The sequence below is a fragment of the Aspergillus wentii genome (genome assembly GCF_001890725.1).
Source record: "Aspergillus wentii DTO 134E9 unplaced genomic scaffold ASPWEscaffold_2, whole genome shotgun sequence".
Classification (NCBI taxonomy): Eukaryota; Fungi; Ascomycota; class Eurotiomycetes; order Eurotiales; family Aspergillaceae; genus Aspergillus; species Aspergillus wentii.
Window position 1 is genome coordinate 2,219,765 of NW_024467833.1, and position 16,548 is coordinate 2,236,312.

The window sequence follows — 16,548 nt, forward strand, 5'->3', positions numbered from 1 at the left end:
AGTCAAAAAAATGGATGATACAATGACGGAAATTAAGCGTCCCTGAGTGCCAATCCATTCCCAGAGCGTCACCATCCACCAATTCCCCATCCATGGCCTGATGCCCGATGCCCCCGCCGATCATGTGAGTCTGGAGAAGTGTCCCTCTCTTCCTTGGCCACTCAGCATTGTTCGGAATCATTCTCTCCTCAATTTGATCTTTTGTGCACCGTTTTTTGCTGCTTTACTGCGTTTTCTATGCTTACCCACGATTTCAACATGGCTCCTTTCCGCAACTTCTTGACCAGAAAGTCCGCGCCGAATGGCGGGGAAGCCAACACCAGCGATAGCAACCATCTGTCGACGGAGAATCCGAATGCACGTCCTGCGAGTATCAGGACGAGCAGCGAAAATGCGCCCAATGAATTTAAACTCAGTGGTATGCTCGACATCTGCTAGACCCCCGCATTTGAGTCGCTAATTATCGCTCTGCAGTTGTCGATGACAACGGCGAATATCTTCCGGTATTACCTTTTCCGGCGCATCGGTTCCTGGTGCCCGATTTCTGGTGAATTCATTGATCTGATTGCTGTATAGCCCTCACCACCAGAGAAGCAAAGTTTCTGGAAAAAATACCCGGGTTCGCCGAGGTCGTCGAACCACCGGGACTTGGTCGATGACAATGAACCATTTTCCATATCCCGCGAATCATTCGACTCATATCGTCGCTCGTTTGTGAGTTTGATCGCAAGATATCATTCCATAAATCAAGCTAATTCTCCTTCTCTCTAGGATATCTCCGCCCGCTCCCCGGTGAGCTATACAGATGCGTTGCCCTCTCGAACTTCCCTCGACTCGCGATTCTCCCATCTAACCTCCGCATCGTCGCAACGGCTAAACGGGTTCGAAAAACCGAGAGCAATGGAGGATGAACACTTCGAAGAAGTGGGCCTTGACGACGACGTCAAGCCCAAGAAAAAGGGCATCTTTGCCCGTTTCAGCGACTTCTCCAACGACAACCAGTCCCCCAAAACACCCTCATCACACCTGGGATTCCACATCCCAGGCAGAAAACGAACACAGAGTGGTGTGGGATCAGAGATGGGCTCTTTGAAGCCCCCTATTTCCACCGTTACCAGAGCAGATGTCGATGGCACTTCATGAAACACGTATGACATGTCGGCGAAATGCTTCTATTTTTGGGAATTCCTCGGGTGTTTCTGGGTTGCCTTTTCTTTTCTTTCTTTCTCCGTTTATATAGGGCTTTGGTTTACGAGGATTCATGCTCATATTATTGCTCACATGGTCTTTTTCATGCCGTTGCCCTGTTAGATATATTTCCTTTTGTCTCCTGGCTCAGACAAGGTCACTGTTGCACATAACTGGGGTAATTTCTGGCTGTAGTACAGTCCACCCAGACATTGGTAGTGTAGATTAGCTATATAATTCTTTTCAGTTCTCTTCAGCAATAAATTTAATTAATATCTTTAGAATAATTCCATAGAAATCCCATTGATTTACTCCAAATCGCATATCAAATCCTTATCAGTAAAATGCAAACACCGCAAACATTTAAATCCGCCCGAAGAAAAAAAAAATCATTCCCGCAGCAGAAAAAATTATCCAGCGGGCGGTAGATAATCTGATCTAGAATTAACTACCAACGACTCCGCTTCCCTACAAACCCACTCACACAAAATTCCTTGATTGTTAATTCAGGGGATAATTCCACATACATTCTTCAATATGCCCGGAGTAAAGCGCGCCGTTGACGCGGGCGATGAGCGCAATGGCAAACGATCCAGGACGAAGACAGGTTCCGTCCCGAATAAGAAGACCAAGGCTGCACCTGCGCCGGTGAAGAACGCTGCATTCTCGAAGAAGGGGTCCAAGGTGGAGAAGAAGGATTCGAAGAAGGGCTCTTCTAAGAAGAAGGTTCAGGTGGAGGAATCCGAGGACGAGGACGACGATGATGAGTTTGATATTGATGATGTTTCGGACTCGGAGGGTGAGAATGGACAGGGCGAGGATATTGATATGGATAGTGCGAGTGATGCTCAGGAGGAGCAGGATGGTGATGACGATGAGGAGATGGAAGAGTCTGAAGATGCCCCGGCGGCTGAGGAGAAGAAGAGTATGGGATATCCTGCCATAATTTTTTTCAAGGTCTGAACGATGCTAACTGTGTTTTTCGTCTAGACAACAACAACAACTCTCGCGAATCACATATTAAACAAAAAGCCCTCCAACAAGAACGAAAAGCCGCAAAGCCCAACGCCGATATCATTGCCCGGTCCAAGCAGCTGTGGGAGCGTCTGCGCCGCAAGTCCCACGTGCCGCTCGAGGAGAGAAAGAAGCTGATTGCTGAGCTTTTCGACATCATCACCGGTCGTGTCCGCGACTTTGTCTTCAAGCACGACTCGGTCCGTGTTATTCAGACTGCATTGAAGTATGCGAATGTCGAGCAACGGAAACAGATTGCGACCGAATTGAAGGGTCACTACAAGGAACTGGCAGAGTCTCGGTATGCTAAGTTTTTGATTGGAAAGTTGATTGTCCACGGTGACGTGGAGATCCGGGATTTGATCATCCCCGAGTTCTACGGACATGTTAAGCGGCTCATTCGACACCCCGAGGCGTCGTGGATTCTCGATGACATCTATCGTATGGTTGCGACAAAGGAGCAAAAGGCGAACCTCCTCCGGGAGTGGTATGGCCCCGAGTTTTCGATCTTCAGAGAGGAAAACGCATCCTCTGACCTTGCCGATATTCTGGCCAAGAACCCCGAAAAGCGAGGACCGATTATGAACTTCTTGCGCGAACTCATCAACCAGCTGGTGCAGAAGAAGTCGACCGGATTTACAATGCTGCACGATGCTATGTTGCAATATTTCCTGTGCACAAAGCCTGGCAGCACCGATGCTAGCGAGTTCATCGAGTTGCTCAAGGGCGACGAGGAAGGCGACCTGACCAAGAACCTGGCGTTCACCAAATCAGGCGCGCGCCTGGTGTGCCTCTGTTTGGCATATGCCAACGCCAAGGACCGAAAGCTGCTCACGCGATTCTACAGAGACACCATCAAGATGATGGCGGGTGACCTTAACGGCCACTTGGTTCTTCTGGCCGCCTACGAAGTGATTGATGACACTAAGCTCACCGCAAAGATGATCTTCCCAGAGCTGTTGAGCCAAGGCTCGTCGGAAGAGGCACGGAATGAAGAGCTCCTCTTCCAAGTGACCGATCTGACAGCGCGTATTCCCATTCTTTTCCCCTTCGCCGGAGACCGCGTCAAGTGGCTTCTGCCTGACTTGGACAACGAAGTCCTGAACGAGGTCCGTGAAATCAGAAAAGAGACGTCAAAGAAGGACCCAGCTATCCGACGCCAGGAACTGCTCAAGGCTGCCTCGCCGACCCTGTTGGAGTTCTTGGCCGCCTGCGCCGAGCCCCTCCTCGAGTCCAGCTTCGGCTGTCAATTCATCGCTGAAGTGCTGTTTGATGCTGACGGAGACAAGTCGGCAGCCCTGTCTGCTGTTGCGGCCGCAGCCAAGACCAAGTCCGACACCAAGGACGCACCTTTTGTTGGACGCTTGCTCAAGTCTCTCGTCCAAGGCGGACGATTCAACACGACCGAGAAGGTGGTGGAAAAGGTACAGCCCCCGCTCAACTTCCACGCGGTGCTGTACGAGCAGATCCAGAAGGACATCATGACATGGGCGACAGGCTCCAATCTGTTTGTGGTTGTTGCCCTGGCTGAGTCGGAGGAGTTTGAGAAGAAGGGCGAACTGCTCAAGACGCTGAAGAAGAACAAGAAGGCGTTGGAGCAAGCAGCGGCCGCAAAGAAGGACGGCAAGAAGGCAGGACCGACGAGCAGTGGAGCCAAGATTCTGTTGGAGAAGATCCGATAAAGGATTGCATGAAAACTATCTGTAATATGGGTGTCTATTTTGTTGTGCATTTTAGGGATTGTATAGGTTTTATGATATCTAGGCATTAAAAGTATGGGTTGCCAATTTCAGAGATAAAGTACTATATATTCAAAAGAAATAAGGTACCTTATATTAAATCAGATCGCGATAACGCAAAGCATCGGAAGTGGTTCGATTGCCATGTGAGACATCGATTGTCGGCTCCAACGCTGCATCTGCCGACATACAATAGTGTGATCTGTCGCGTTTCTTCACGGTCAATGAACTGCATCACTATTGTAATTGGTTATTTTTACATTTACATAGTAATACTGGGTTTCTGTACATACATTGTTGGAGACTCCTTGGTCTACTCGGGATATCCAAGCGGTGGTTTCAGGGGTTCGTGGATTCGGGGCGACAGGTTCGTTGCTGAACCACAGGATGGCTTTCCCAGGTTCGATTGCGGTTGGAGAGTTTAATGAGGTTATCTTGTTTACTATATTGTTATTTACATTTGATATTTGATATTTTCAATTTTTATCTTAGTGTAATTAGACGATTGCGTATGTGTAGTATGGTGGTATCCTGTGATACTCGATGCTCTACAGTAGTACTACACCATTACAGTTTCAAGATACAATAAGCCATCAAATAGAACTTCTCCTCTCCAGATATCCTCTTTTTTATCTTCTTCTCCTGCCAAATAATAGCCCAGAGTAAAATAAAATCTGACGATCCCCATATAAAGCACGGATCCCTACCCTTTCGGTCCAAGCAGCAAAAAACGGTCTCAGGGACAAAAAATTAATCTGAGCCAGGCCCAGTGAGTCTTCTCTTCCTCTTCCCAACTCGAACTATCGTTGGCCCGTCTGCTATCGGCCTGTCTTGTTTTCTTGTTTTCTTCTTTTTGTTTCTTTTTTCTTTTCTTTTCTTATTACTCTTTAATTGCTAATCAAAACGTGGTGATCAGGTCTTCTGTTCTGCGACAAGACGCACTTCTAGATCATAACAATCACCCCCCCCCCTCTTATTATCCCTTCGATTTCAACTGTCATTTTTCTGGTCCATCATTCAGGGACGTCAATTTTACCGATGGCTTTGCTGTGACGCCTTAGCCCACATTCTTTTTTTTTTGGTTATTTTTATATATACCCCCTCCGTTCGCGTTTGACCTTGGTTGGATCGATCGATCGCGATCTCTCTCTCTCCCCGATTGACAACCATGTCTGTCGCCGACACTCGTTACCGCAATAATATTCATAATATGCCACAAAGTCCCTCGAAAGATGATGCGAATCATCGCCCTCCCCCTCCCCCTATTCCTCCCTCGCCGACCTTGACGAATCCCGATATGATCTTGCCGTGCGACGAGGGCGAGCGCGAATCCTCCACCCCCTCCCCCCCGTTCAATCTGCCCTCCTTGTCTAACCTGCAATCTTTCTACGCCGGCCAGCCCATGACCAACGACTTTGGCGCAGACTCCAACACCACGGGAACAGATACGCCGATCGGACTCGCCTGGTCGCTCTCCAATTCCAATCGCTCGCAGAGGGGGAACTTCCCGCGTCACACCTGGACGCATGAGGGCCACGACTCCAGTCGCCGGCTGTCCGATATCGGGGAGGAAGATGCGTCGTCGCCGTCGTATTTGGGGGGCTTTCCGGCGAATCTGCAGGCGGGGTCACCGAATGGGGCATCTCGGTTGGCGGCTTCGCCTGTCTTGCATGGACGGATGGAGGATAATGAAGTTAGGCAGGCTCAGGTTGGGAATTGGAGTAATTCGTCCGGCTCGACGATTAGTGCTGCGAGTGAGTCTTCGCAGCGGGATGGGAGTACTGGGCAGAGTGATCAGGTTACCGGCCATAGTTTGCATATGGGGGTGAATGATGTCAAGCTGAGTGATACTCAGGGCAAGGACACAACGCCGAGGTCGAGTATAGTATCTGTTGCTGGGGCAGAGGGGCCTGGGGAGGAACTTTCGTCTGTGATTTTGAGTACTGAAGCGGAGCGGATTCTGGAGAATGCGAAGAAACGGCTTACGGTATGTTGAATTTGGTCTCAATTAGTGTTGGTTTGACTGACATGTCTTTCAGCTCATGGAAGGAAATTTAACAAGGGCTCGATCTTCTATGCGAGCGTCACCTTCGCTTTCGTCGTCGCCCTCGCCATCGGGGAATAGTCCTTCGTTGGGACCCCATCAGCCGGTGGGCGGACTATATCGATCTATATCACATACGAACCGCAGAGGTTCTTTACTGCGTCCACGTTCCACATATAACTCTGCCCAGGATGCAGCCAACAATCGACACTCCAGAGTGCACAGTGAGACAAATCTACATTCGACCGGTAGCAATGAGTCCAACGGTCTGTCACGATCCCTCAGTGCAATGGCATCGAGCAGCTCGATTCACAATGATGACAAGTCATTCCGTTATGACCCTTCAAGAGCATACCTGACCCATCGGTCGTCCACGTCTTCGTTTCAGCCGGTGGGCGTTGCGATTCCGAACAAGGACACGCCACCCGACACACCGAAAGGACTGGGAATTTCCACCGATGCCAGCGCGAATGCCAATTCCAGCGACAATGATAATGACAATGAGACCAAGATTTCCAGCATGGAAGATTTCAACACTGTTTACCCCTCATACGATCCTCCATCTCGCACCCAGTCCCAGCTTCAAGTCAGAGATCTTCAGGACCAGATGAAGGGCCTGCACATTAAGATATCATCGCTCAAGGTGAAGACACAAGAGGATAATCTTCGTCGACGGAGTCTTCAGAGTCTGCGAACTCCGAGTCCTTTTACAGCGGCAAATCACTGGTACAGCAATATGATGGAATATAAACACAGCCAAGAGACACTGAACTCGAGTTCAGGAGCTTCGGGGCAGAGACGTCCACCTGGGCCGATCCAGGAAGTTGAAAATAAGCCTGAGCCTGAGCCTGAGCCTGAGCCTGAACCGGTACCAGAGCTAGAGCCAGAGTCGGAACCTGTCAGTAACGGATATGAGGTTGATGTGCCAGCTGTTACCATTTCAAGCAAGACAGACGAGGAGCCTGAGGTTTTGGAGTCAGCCGACTTTGACGATGGACAATCCGTGATGGAAAGTCTCTACGAAGATGCAGAGGAAGGGGAATACGACACGGACGGTTCCAATGAGTCAATTGATCGTGAAGCTCTAAATGAGATCTTGCGCGAGCCACTCGACGAGGACCTGAGAGGCTCCTTTGAAGATTTCCCGCCAGTTCCTCCGATTCCAGACACCGGGGCTAGGCCCCACGAGGAGCGCGAGGATGCTTTTGACTACGAACATTTCATCTTGCATAGTGCTTTGGGTAATTACAGTCAGTCGAAAATGCGCCGGGCGAGCAATTTATCGAATGCATCTGTTGAAACTACGCGACCGATTCACGAGCATCGTTCGGCTAAGCACTCGCGGACGAATAGCACAAACTCGCTGTCTACTATTGCAAGCTTTGCCACTGCCACTGAAGGGGAGCGGGATGATGGTATCCGGAGTGTTCTCTACTGGGACAGAAAATTCAACGATGGTATTTTGTGTTCTTTTGACTTTGAATGGTATCCCTCTAACAGCTGAACAGAACTGCGCAATAATGATCATTACCATGAAAACGGCCACATCTCAGAAGAGTCCGACACTGAAGCAATGATGGGCACTCCTCGAGCCGCACGAAAGGCGGAACGTCCACCCTCCCTTGCGATACCTCACCGATCCGACTCTGCGACGACAGGGTCCGCCACCCCTACCTCCCTTGCGTCGTCCCTCGTATCGACGGTGCGAGCAGCATCTAGCCCTCACCCGAACCAAACCCTGAATGCGGGCATCAACAACGACGACGAACGTCTGTTGGAGCAACTATTCGAGAGCCTTGGAAGTGTCTGCATGGATCTGCAGGCGATTACGACGGCACCGGACCCGGACCCCAAAGCAGTGCGAGTGTTGAGACGACGATTGGATGCTGCCCGGCGAGTACTCGACGGAGAGTTGGACACGTAGCCAGCAGGCTGAACTGTCTGCTGTTGCATTATGTTTATATTATATATATACCTAGTTTTGGTTTGCACGGGTTGACCATGACTTTCTGGCGTTTGCACGGTTGTGTGAAGCGACAGAGCCACCTGGCTGTGGCCTTTTGATACGTGATACCCTGATTCTTGTATATTCTATCCGTTTTATCTTCTACTTCATGTACCTTTATGTACTTTTGTTGATGACTTGTATTTGTTATTGGCATGGAGGCCAGCCATTTATCTACGTCTAGTTGATAATGTCTACATAGTGTACCATCCATGTTATGAATATACGATTGGATACTATTACTCCTTATTACGGCTATAAATAAGAAAGCTATTCAATACTATTTATTTCTACTATTTGTATAGTTAGCCGATGTTGTAGAGTCGATCATCCCCACCAAAAAGCACGTGGATTCGACGCGACGCGAAACCCACGAGAGGTCCATTATTATTATTATGATTATGACGATGATTGACTATGAGGATTATAATTACATCAAACTATCAGAAGAACAGGAAATAATATCCTCTTTACTATATCTTCATTCTGATTGACCTCTTTTCTACACATTCCCCAACTCCATCCCACTATCTTCTCTTTGCTTCCTCCCACTCCCCTTTTTCTGCCCCTCGATTTATCGCGCACAGATCAGCGATAAGCATACAAGCATCACCCACGAGGCTTGCATTCGATCATCCTTGATTATTGATCGTGTTTACCCACTCAATTAAGTACATATATACTGTACAAGAAAACAAGACAAAATGTCCCGCCGTCTCCTCATCTTCCAAGAAGGTCGCAACCCGCAAAACCCGGCCGAGCAGGTCTATCTGCCCGTCAACAAACTGGGTCTTCCCATCTGCGGCGATGGGCCTGATCTGCCGTCGATTCTGGAACTGCCATTGCGCACTCTGAGGGTGTTTACGGAGATTTTCAATCAGCCCAAGTATAAGGGGTGGTATGTTCTGAACAGCCGCATTTGGTGTACAAGGTACTGATGCTAGATAGGGCCATTCTATCGGCAGGACCGTATCATGATACCTCGGAAGAGGGCAAATACTATGCGGTCGTCTTAGAGCAGGTGCGGGAACAGCCTGTCCTTCAGACGACGACGCAGGATGCGATGGCGGCGAGGTTTATGGGGAGTCCTTAGATTATGTTGTGTTATGTTGATGTATGTCTGTATGATGATGATTATCTTGTTCTTGTTCTTCGCTTCATGGATTGTTGTTATTATCTTCTTTTATATCATTTACTGGTGTACTCTTTGGCTGTGGTTGGTTGGTTGATATCAATATCAGGTTGGCTGTCATTCACTGTCGACTGTCTTTCCTTCTTCCTCTCCCACCTCCCCTTCTCTTCATCTCTCTATCTTCTCCCTCAACCAATTCATCATCTACCACCCTCAAACCACCAACATGAGCGTCAGTTCCTCTCTCCCTCCCCCCAAAACAGCGCAGTTAACACCCCAAAGTCCCCCTCCGACCCCCCACCAACCCAAAAACTCCTCCTCATCTTCCGCAAAGACCCAGACAGCAGCTTCTCCCTCGTCAATGACCCCGGTTTACCCGTCTCCAACGCCTCTCCCGTCGTTCACGCCGGTGGCAAGAATCTCGTCGTCGTGCCTTTGCTTCTTGCTGCTATTACTGAGGCGACGAGGTCGAATGTGCAGTCTTATGGGGGGTTGTATGTTGACCTTCCCCTTCCCTCCCCCTCCTTCCTTTTCTGGACTGTCTGTCTAGGTGATACTGACTGAGGATATAGTAACTTCCTCATGAGCTGGGCCGCAAACGACGGAAGACATTACTATGTGATTCTGGAAAAACTGCCCCCCACGCCCAAACCAGACAACAACAACAATGACAGCAGCGACTGGAATAATAATTCCTCTTCCTTACCACCCCCAAATACAGATGACCCAACTCCAGCCTGCGATTGGGACAACAACAACAACCAATCCGACAACAACCAGAGTAACCCCCTCGACGAGTGGAACCCAGCGCCACCCCCTACTACCGATCCTACGTCGCCGGATAATATGCCGTCGTCTAGACCTAGGGCTAATTCTAATGCTTCGGGGTATGATGTGCGTCACTGGGCGCGTAGTCCGTCTGACGCGGGGGGTGGAGGTGGTGGGCGCAGTTCTCCTGTGAACAATCGTGCTCCTAGTGCTGCGGGATCTGGATTGGGATCTGGATTTTCGCTTCCGGCGTCTCTTGTAGATGAAGGGTGGTGATAATGTTCATGCTTGGGTTGGTTAGATTGGATTATCATTAGAAAACTATTATCAAGACATGAGTGTGGATATTCAATATCACCATATTATTCCACTAAATGGAAATGATAATTGCATATACTAACTACCAGGTAGATATCTGATACTAAAACCAGAGACGTCCTTCCTACAAAACACATATGGGGTACAGGTACAGTAACTAGTAGAAAAACCTCGCTTAATTCTAATTCTCATCATCATGTATCGTTCGATTTTTTCATCAGCTGCCATGGACCAGCAAATAGGCGCTGTATTCCTCCCCGGCTATCATGTGTACACATTGGCCGGCGGTAACAATTTCGCCCCATAGTGAAGATCAAATGATCGGGAATCACTCGGATCAAATACCGCGGCTTGCCGTTGGTCTAGGAAATGGGCTGTGGGGAAAGTTAGACAAATCCAAATCAAGATAGCAGCGCTCTACTTACGAGTAACCTTGATCAGTTCAAACCAACGAGCTGCATTCTCATCACTGCCTTCTACCGCCTTGAGAATGCCATTTTCTGGCCGTGGGTTTGCCTTGGGGGGCAAACTGCGCATTTTCAGCAACATGTGCAGAATGTCCGAGAAGCGGTCGCCTTGGTTTGCATAGTATGGAGGACGCTTGTCCAGAGGCCACTAATCACCGTGTCAGCGAGAAGTTCATTTCGCGATCCAAAGACAGTCACTTACCCGTTGTGCGAAATGTTCATCATCCCACGAGCGGAACAGCCAGCAAGTCCTCTCAACGCAGTTCAGAAGAATGATAGCAACCAAAAAGGTTTCAAACCAGCCACTTTGCTGGCGCTGAAGCAGTCTGCGTTCCAGGTCGTTCATTACCGACTTGCTCAGCTGAGAAGCGCGCTTCTCAGTCGCCGCGCGAAGCTGGCTGCAGAGGAGCGCATATGATTCTCCATTCGTGATCTCATCAATTGGCATGCGGCCATCATCCGAAGGCTGCGCGAGGGAGTGCATCGAGGTGGGCGGAAGGGTCGGGTTGCAGTATGTTTTCCATTGTAGTTCCGAGTCAACCAGAATATGTGTTGCAACCCACAATTCAAGCACTCGCTCCAGCAAGGCATCCTGGACTAGTCAGAACCTTCCCTTTCATGCCAAAGTATAGGAAAACCTACCTTCTTCTGTTGACTCAACTCCGCTGCTAACATCAAAGTAGGCTTCATGAACTCAGAAGTCTCTCGCTCGTAGAAAAATGGCGCGGTCTTTTTAATATACATTTCGAGTTTCCCAGGCAGGTCATCTGCGTCGCTATCGAGCAGATAGAGTTCATGAAGGGGCCCTTGGAACTGTGGGTCCTCTCCCAGACCCTGGAGTTGGGGGTCAAGTGTCGACACAGAGGGCTTGTGGCCTTGGAGTCCGCTGAACGTCACAAAGACCATGCTCTCTTCAAAGTGTGTGACCTCGATACGGCCAGCATAGTGTTCGAACTTGATTTGATTTCTGACACCGCTCACATCATGATAGGCGAGAGTGGCATGGAGATCTATTCACATCAGCAGGAGTTTTTTGGATTACAAGAGAAGAACCCACGTACTCGCATTATAAAGTTCAAACTCTTCAGCAATGCGCGTCCGAATGCATGGGTGTTTCCAAAGACGCGCGCTCTCGACGCTGGCGCAAGTTGTACAAGGGCTGTCGCCGGAGCACTAAAAGGAGTTAGTTGAGCTTGAGATGCCAGCTTAAACAGTGTCATACAGGTTTCTTGAGCATCCGACAGCGAATGCAAGCTCCGCGCTTCCGCACTTCCTGAACCTCCCTGCGCCTGGCGGCGGAAAATCGCCCGCGAACCTTGGGCTTCGTCGGCTTGGTGGAGTTGCCAAATTCATTCACGAAACCCTTCGCCTGCGAGTTAGGGTTCATCGCAATGGGACGAGGGAAGGTGGCGGCGCGTTGTGTCGCGGCGGTCAACGTGGGGTCGTGCTCCTGAAGACTGTCGAAGAGCAGCTGCTCATGAGTCGAAAGTGCCTGGTTCCAGGCAGAGCCAACTTTTGGCAGTCCATCGGGAAGTCCACTGGGATCATGATCCAAGGATATCCCCTGTGGAACCATTTCACTGGCGGAGGCGGCGATCATCGACAGTTGCGACTGGCGAACATTGGACGCGGGATCCGGAGTCAACGATGTCTCAGCCAGCGGAGGAGACGCGGATGATGGTTGATCTTGTGAAGTATTAGGGAGGGAAGGAATAGCCGTAGCGCTAGTGGTTTGAGGAGTTCCTATGTAATGATTTTCGTTAGCGCGCCACGAGTCGAAAAAACAAAGCCCACAAAAAAGGAATCGGGCAATTACCAGGCGGCTTGATGTCCTCCTCCATTTGCTCCGGCTGAGCAGCATGTCCCTGGAAGCCCTCGGCTTCAAGCGCAGGGTCGACGACAACGGTCTTGCCCCCGACAGTCACCGACTGTGTGTATGCTGGACCGCGTTTGGTCTGGTCGGAGGCGCCCACCTGCCTCGAGGCCTCGGCCAAAACGTTGAGACCATCAAAGTTCTGTCGGGTGGTAAACGGCAGATCGACGGATTTGCCTTTGTTCGCGTTGGGGTCTTTGTTCTGGTCGCCGTCGGCAAGGTCGGGGAGCTCGTGCAGTCGCAACAGGACGCGTTGTCGGTCACGCAACGGAATCGCCTGGCATTTCTTCACCAAATGGTTGGTCAGACTGTCGATGCGACCCTTGGGAAACTTTTCACCACAGGCCTTGCACGTGTGTTGATAACGGTTGCTGGCATCCTCGAGTTTCTGCCCTCGAATGAAGAACTCGAGGATTAGCTGGTTTGGCTTGCGACCCATTGTGTGCGTGTGTGCGGTCGGGGACGTCCACACGCAACAAGGCGTGGATCAATGGGTATGAGAATTAGATCGAGAAGATAACTTGGAGGAAATGAAAAAGATAAGAGCTCCCAGCTCTGTAGACACCCCGGTAACGTCACTCAGCAAGCTAATAATTTACTGCCGCGACGCACAGGTGAGGCTTTTGAGAGGGGCGGTCGATGGCAAAAAGATCTGGTCACCAAAGCAGCACCACAGGAATACACCAGCCCAGTGGCAAAAATTAGCAGAACAGCCAATCAATCAGGAGAAGAGCAGCCAAGTGATAAAATCAGACAAGTATAGGAAAACTGATGAACAAAGCTAGCAGGGGGGATGGAGAGAGAGCCAGCAGGTGGTGGTAGGAAAGGTGAGCAAAAGCAGCGGCAAAACGACGACTTTTACACGGGCGGTCTGGCGCCTGCCGCCTGGAGGGTGAATTGTGGCTGCTGGGATGGCCTTCACCGCATGAAAGGCGGTGATGAGATCGGTGACTGGTCAGAGAAAGAGGATCTGGAGGTGTCTGAGGGGGAGAAGAGGAGAATAATACGGATCAGATCCGGATCATGAGGGTGCTTTCTGACGATTGTGTGGGCAAGGCCAAATCTGGTGTGTCGCTAAATCTTCTGCTGTACAACGCAAGTCCACACACACTTCTCTCTACGACACCCACCACAATCGCTTCAAGCCCTTTCCCACAAATCCGACTTTTACACGGAAATCGTACAGATCTAGCTATCGAGACCGCCTTTACGGTGTCCACAGTACATAAGGTTCTACAGTAGTTTCATGCCTTGTCTGCAGTGTCTGTTTTCGACTCTTGCGGGACTTTCCAGGTCATCCTGATGCAATCTACAAAGTCCATATGGTCACAATGGGGTAAAAAAAAATTGTTATATCAGAAAACTCAGTCAAAAAGCAATTGGTGTCAATTTGCTATGGAATCCCAGATCCATCATGGATTTTTGTTTCAAATGCCCCTCGCTCATTCCGATACAAACCGGCATACAGGGTCGGGCACTTCAGCATATGCGATGCTCGGGAGGTCTCCATGGCACCCCTAGAAGCTCAAAGATTCGTCTTTCATCGTGGCCTTCGAGGAGCCGGCCGGTATTCAGTTTCGCTCGTTGCTCTCCACGCACAACATCAGCGTAGAGTCCTCGTTGGTTGAGACGCATGCCCTTTTTGCTCGCCAGCAGCCTCATGCTGCGGTTGAAAATGTCATTCCCCGTGAAATAAATCAAGGCCGCCCCAATTTCCGATCCAGGCACAAAGAGAAGGTCGATCCGACGCCATAGATTACTGCCTGGCAGTGTAGATGCCCCATGCCATTTAAAGCCATCCTCTCGGGACGTGCTGGCTAGACTGACCTGCAGAAAGCCTTGTTTGAATAGTTGCGGCACAACAATGTCCATCATCATCGTCCGAATCTGCTCGATTGCCGTATCGGGTTTGGTAATAAGCACGTCGACGTCTCCCGAGCTGACCGCTCCGCGTCGATACGAGCCACCGATGATGACCTCCATTTCAGCGTCTACCTCTTGTACAGCCTTTCGAACAATGTCCCCGTGAGCTTCGACTTCCTGTCGAGGGATACGCTGGGAGAAATCATAGTAGCGTTCCACGCCAACTCGCTGTTGTCTGGTCAGTGGTGCTTTGGTTCGCAGATCATCCAGTGACCTGAAGCCTTGAGCGACCCATCGTGATGCCTGTGAAATCCCTGCACCATAGACACCCAGAAATTCCTGGAATATGCGATCTTCAGGCGTACAGTTTGTGTTTTCAAGGCGACGTAGTCGGTTAGTAAAGACAATTTCTTCGATTTTATCCGCCAGTCGCTGCCCTATGCCCGTTATCGAAAGAGCCTGCGCTCTTGTGACAACCTTCTTTGGATGTCTCCGAAGGGCACTGATGGTTTTACGGTAGGCAATCACGCGCCAGTGGTCTGATGTTCTTGTATAGTAGTCCAACATCTGTTGAAGAACCTCAATCGTTCTGCTATTCGGGTTCTCGGAATTTGAATTCTGGTCATGCTTCTGCATGCATGCGAATTTCTGCTGCCAGGCATCCGTTACTTTGTCCTCTCCGGAAGATATTTTTCGTCTTTTTGACTTGGTCGGTTCAGATTCTGAAGCTGAAGACTCCTCATCAGACGCTCCGAGGATAGCCTCATCTTCTAAAGACTCCAGTGGGTCTAGAGGCTGTTCATATAAGCATAGTTCTAACAAAAGTTAATCCTCGGGGCATCTTACCAAATCCTTTGTAGCTTTGGTCTCGTCAATCAGGTCATCCAAAACGTCACGCTCACGGATAGGAAATGATTCGCCAATAACTTCCTCGTCGGGTGTACCCTTTGGATACTCAACAAGTTGCTGGACATGTATTATGGCAGGAACTGGAGCAGGCTCACTTTCACTATCAGCGAGTTGTGATGGTGTTGAGGAGTGGCCTTGTCTCCTAGGCGGTTTGAGTAGTAGTGAGCTAGTCGAAGATTGTTCGGCCGAAGAAGGGAGTTCTTCGACCTCAGAGGGCTTGGGTGTTCCATTCACACGAAACCGTGCCTGTGTTACACTGAGAATCGATCGAAAGTTGATACACTCCGACGGATAAGTCTCATTGACCAGAGCGATACTAGGCTTTGCCAGTGTTAGAATGAGGGCACGAGTTATCTGAACAATCAACCTACTGGGAAAGAGTCGACCTTCAGAAACGTGAGAACATCCTGAAACATCAAACCCTTGTCGACTATCACATGCGTCACGTTTTCTTCCCAAGATCTGGTCCAAATAGCACCAAATTCTTGTGCTCGCTGGATCCGCAGACGTCTGAGAGGAGAAACATCGTTGTTTGGGAAGAAGACTGGAACCAAGAATGGTCAGAACTGATCATGGGCAAGGGATCCTCGAGAAGACTCACAGAATATGAGACCCTTGAATATTTGCTGCTGCTCTGGGATTGTTCGAGTAGAGTACGCTCGTCTTTTCCTGGAAGCAGCGGTCTTGTTCTCGGACATGATCTTAGATCTCTCCACCACAGGCTTCTGAGGATCTTCATTGGCAACGACAGGGGAAACCGTTTCTGGCTCAACGCTCACTGCGCCTTGTGAAGACTGAGGGCCCGAGTCCGTCAGAACTATCGGAGCTAATGCCTTTGAACCAGGAATGTCTGTAGGATTGGGGCTATCAGCCTTTCTAGACAGTAGCATCAGACGACTGATGTTGTCATTCTCGTTATCCTCAGCGTCGCTCGTCAAGTAATCCAGTTGTTCCAGCTCTTTGAAAAAGGCCTCTTTATCTTTAGTCGTTTTCGACATTTCCTGGCTTGTATGGTGTTGTTCAATCCCACTTCGGGGACAAGTCGATCCATGGGTAAGCCTTTGGTGCTCAGCTGCTTAAAAATGGGATAAACCAGAGCTTGTCTGGTGCTTTCAAATTGTCGTAGATGACTGTGGAATAGAGTTACACGTCTTGTAGGCAGACACGCGTGGGTTTGGCACGAAAGTGCCACCAGGTCACGGGACCCAGAACCAATCTACGCTATGAA

At 49.8% G+C, this 16,548-nt stretch overlaps 7 protein-coding genes across 7 annotated transcripts; 5 read left to right on the forward strand and 2 right to left on the reverse strand.

The window, feature by feature from the left end:
• Positions 1–60: 60 nt before the first annotated feature.
• On the forward strand, positions 61–1,506 carry ASPWEDRAFT_36585 (uncharacterized protein). The gene is made up of 4 exons (XM_040834498.1): positions 61–418; positions 475–503; positions 577–714; positions 772–1,506. The coding sequence occupies exons 1-4, from the start codon at positions 259–261 to the stop codon at positions 1,141–1,143; spliced, it is 699 nt and encodes a 232-aa protein (XP_040692573.1). The 5' UTR covers positions 61–258; the 3' UTR covers positions 1,144–1,506.
• A 100-nt stretch (positions 1,507–1,606) lies between these two features.
• Positions 1,607–4,085, forward strand: ASPWEDRAFT_36586 (uncharacterized protein). The gene is made up of 2 exons (XM_040834499.1): positions 1,607–2,113; positions 2,179–4,085. Exons 1-2 carry the CDS (start codon positions 1,726–1,728, stop codon positions 3,882–3,884), a joined length of 2,094 nt encoding a protein of 697 aa, XP_040692574.1. The 5' UTR covers positions 1,607–1,725; the 3' UTR covers positions 3,885–4,085.
• A 673-nt stretch (positions 4,086–4,758) lies between these two features.
• On the forward strand, positions 4,759–8,261 carry ASPWEDRAFT_36589 (uncharacterized protein). The gene is made up of 3 exons (XM_040834501.1): positions 4,759–5,928; positions 5,981–7,442; positions 7,494–8,261. Exons 1-3 carry the CDS (start codon positions 5,110–5,112, stop codon positions 7,907–7,909), a joined length of 2,697 nt encoding a protein of 898 aa, XP_040692575.1. The 5' UTR covers positions 4,759–5,109; the 3' UTR covers positions 7,910–8,261.
• A 433-nt stretch (positions 8,262–8,694) lies between these two features.
• ASPWEDRAFT_168773 (uncharacterized protein) lies at positions 8,695–9,083 on the forward strand (the record flags this gene model as incomplete). Its single annotated transcript, XM_040830344.1, has 2 exons — positions 8,695–8,888; positions 8,939–9,083. 2 exons carry the CDS (start codon positions 8,695–8,697, stop codon positions 9,081–9,083), a joined length of 339 nt encoding a protein of 112 aa, XP_040692576.1.
• A 265-nt stretch (positions 9,084–9,348) lies between these two features.
• Positions 9,349–10,166, forward strand: ASPWEDRAFT_168774 (uncharacterized protein; the record flags this gene model as incomplete). Its single annotated transcript, XM_040830345.1, has 3 exons — positions 9,349–9,354; positions 9,405–9,616; positions 9,695–10,166. 3 exons carry the CDS (start codon positions 9,349–9,351, stop codon positions 10,164–10,166), a joined length of 690 nt encoding a protein of 229 aa, XP_040692577.1.
• A 306-nt stretch (positions 10,167–10,472) lies between these two features.
• ASPWEDRAFT_168775 (uncharacterized protein) lies at positions 10,473–12,987 on the reverse strand (the record flags this gene model as incomplete). Its single annotated transcript, XM_040830346.1, has 7 exons — positions 10,473–10,582; positions 10,634–10,823; positions 10,878–11,267; positions 11,318–11,685; positions 11,737–11,848; positions 11,898–12,418; positions 12,492–12,987. 7 exons carry the CDS (start codon positions 12,985–12,987, stop codon positions 10,473–10,475), a joined length of 2,187 nt encoding a protein of 728 aa, XP_040692578.1.
• Positions 12,988–14,027: 1,040 nt separating this feature from the next.
• Positions 14,028–16,318, reverse strand: ASPWEDRAFT_168776 (DNA-directed DNA polymerase IV; the record flags this gene model as incomplete). The annotated part of the gene is made up of 4 exons (XM_040830347.1): positions 14,028–15,206; positions 15,258–15,641; positions 15,692–15,864; positions 15,922–16,318. 4 exons carry the CDS (start codon positions 16,316–16,318, stop codon positions 14,028–14,030), a joined length of 2,133 nt encoding a protein of 710 aa, XP_040692579.1.
• Positions 16,319–16,548: the final 230 nt, after the last annotated feature.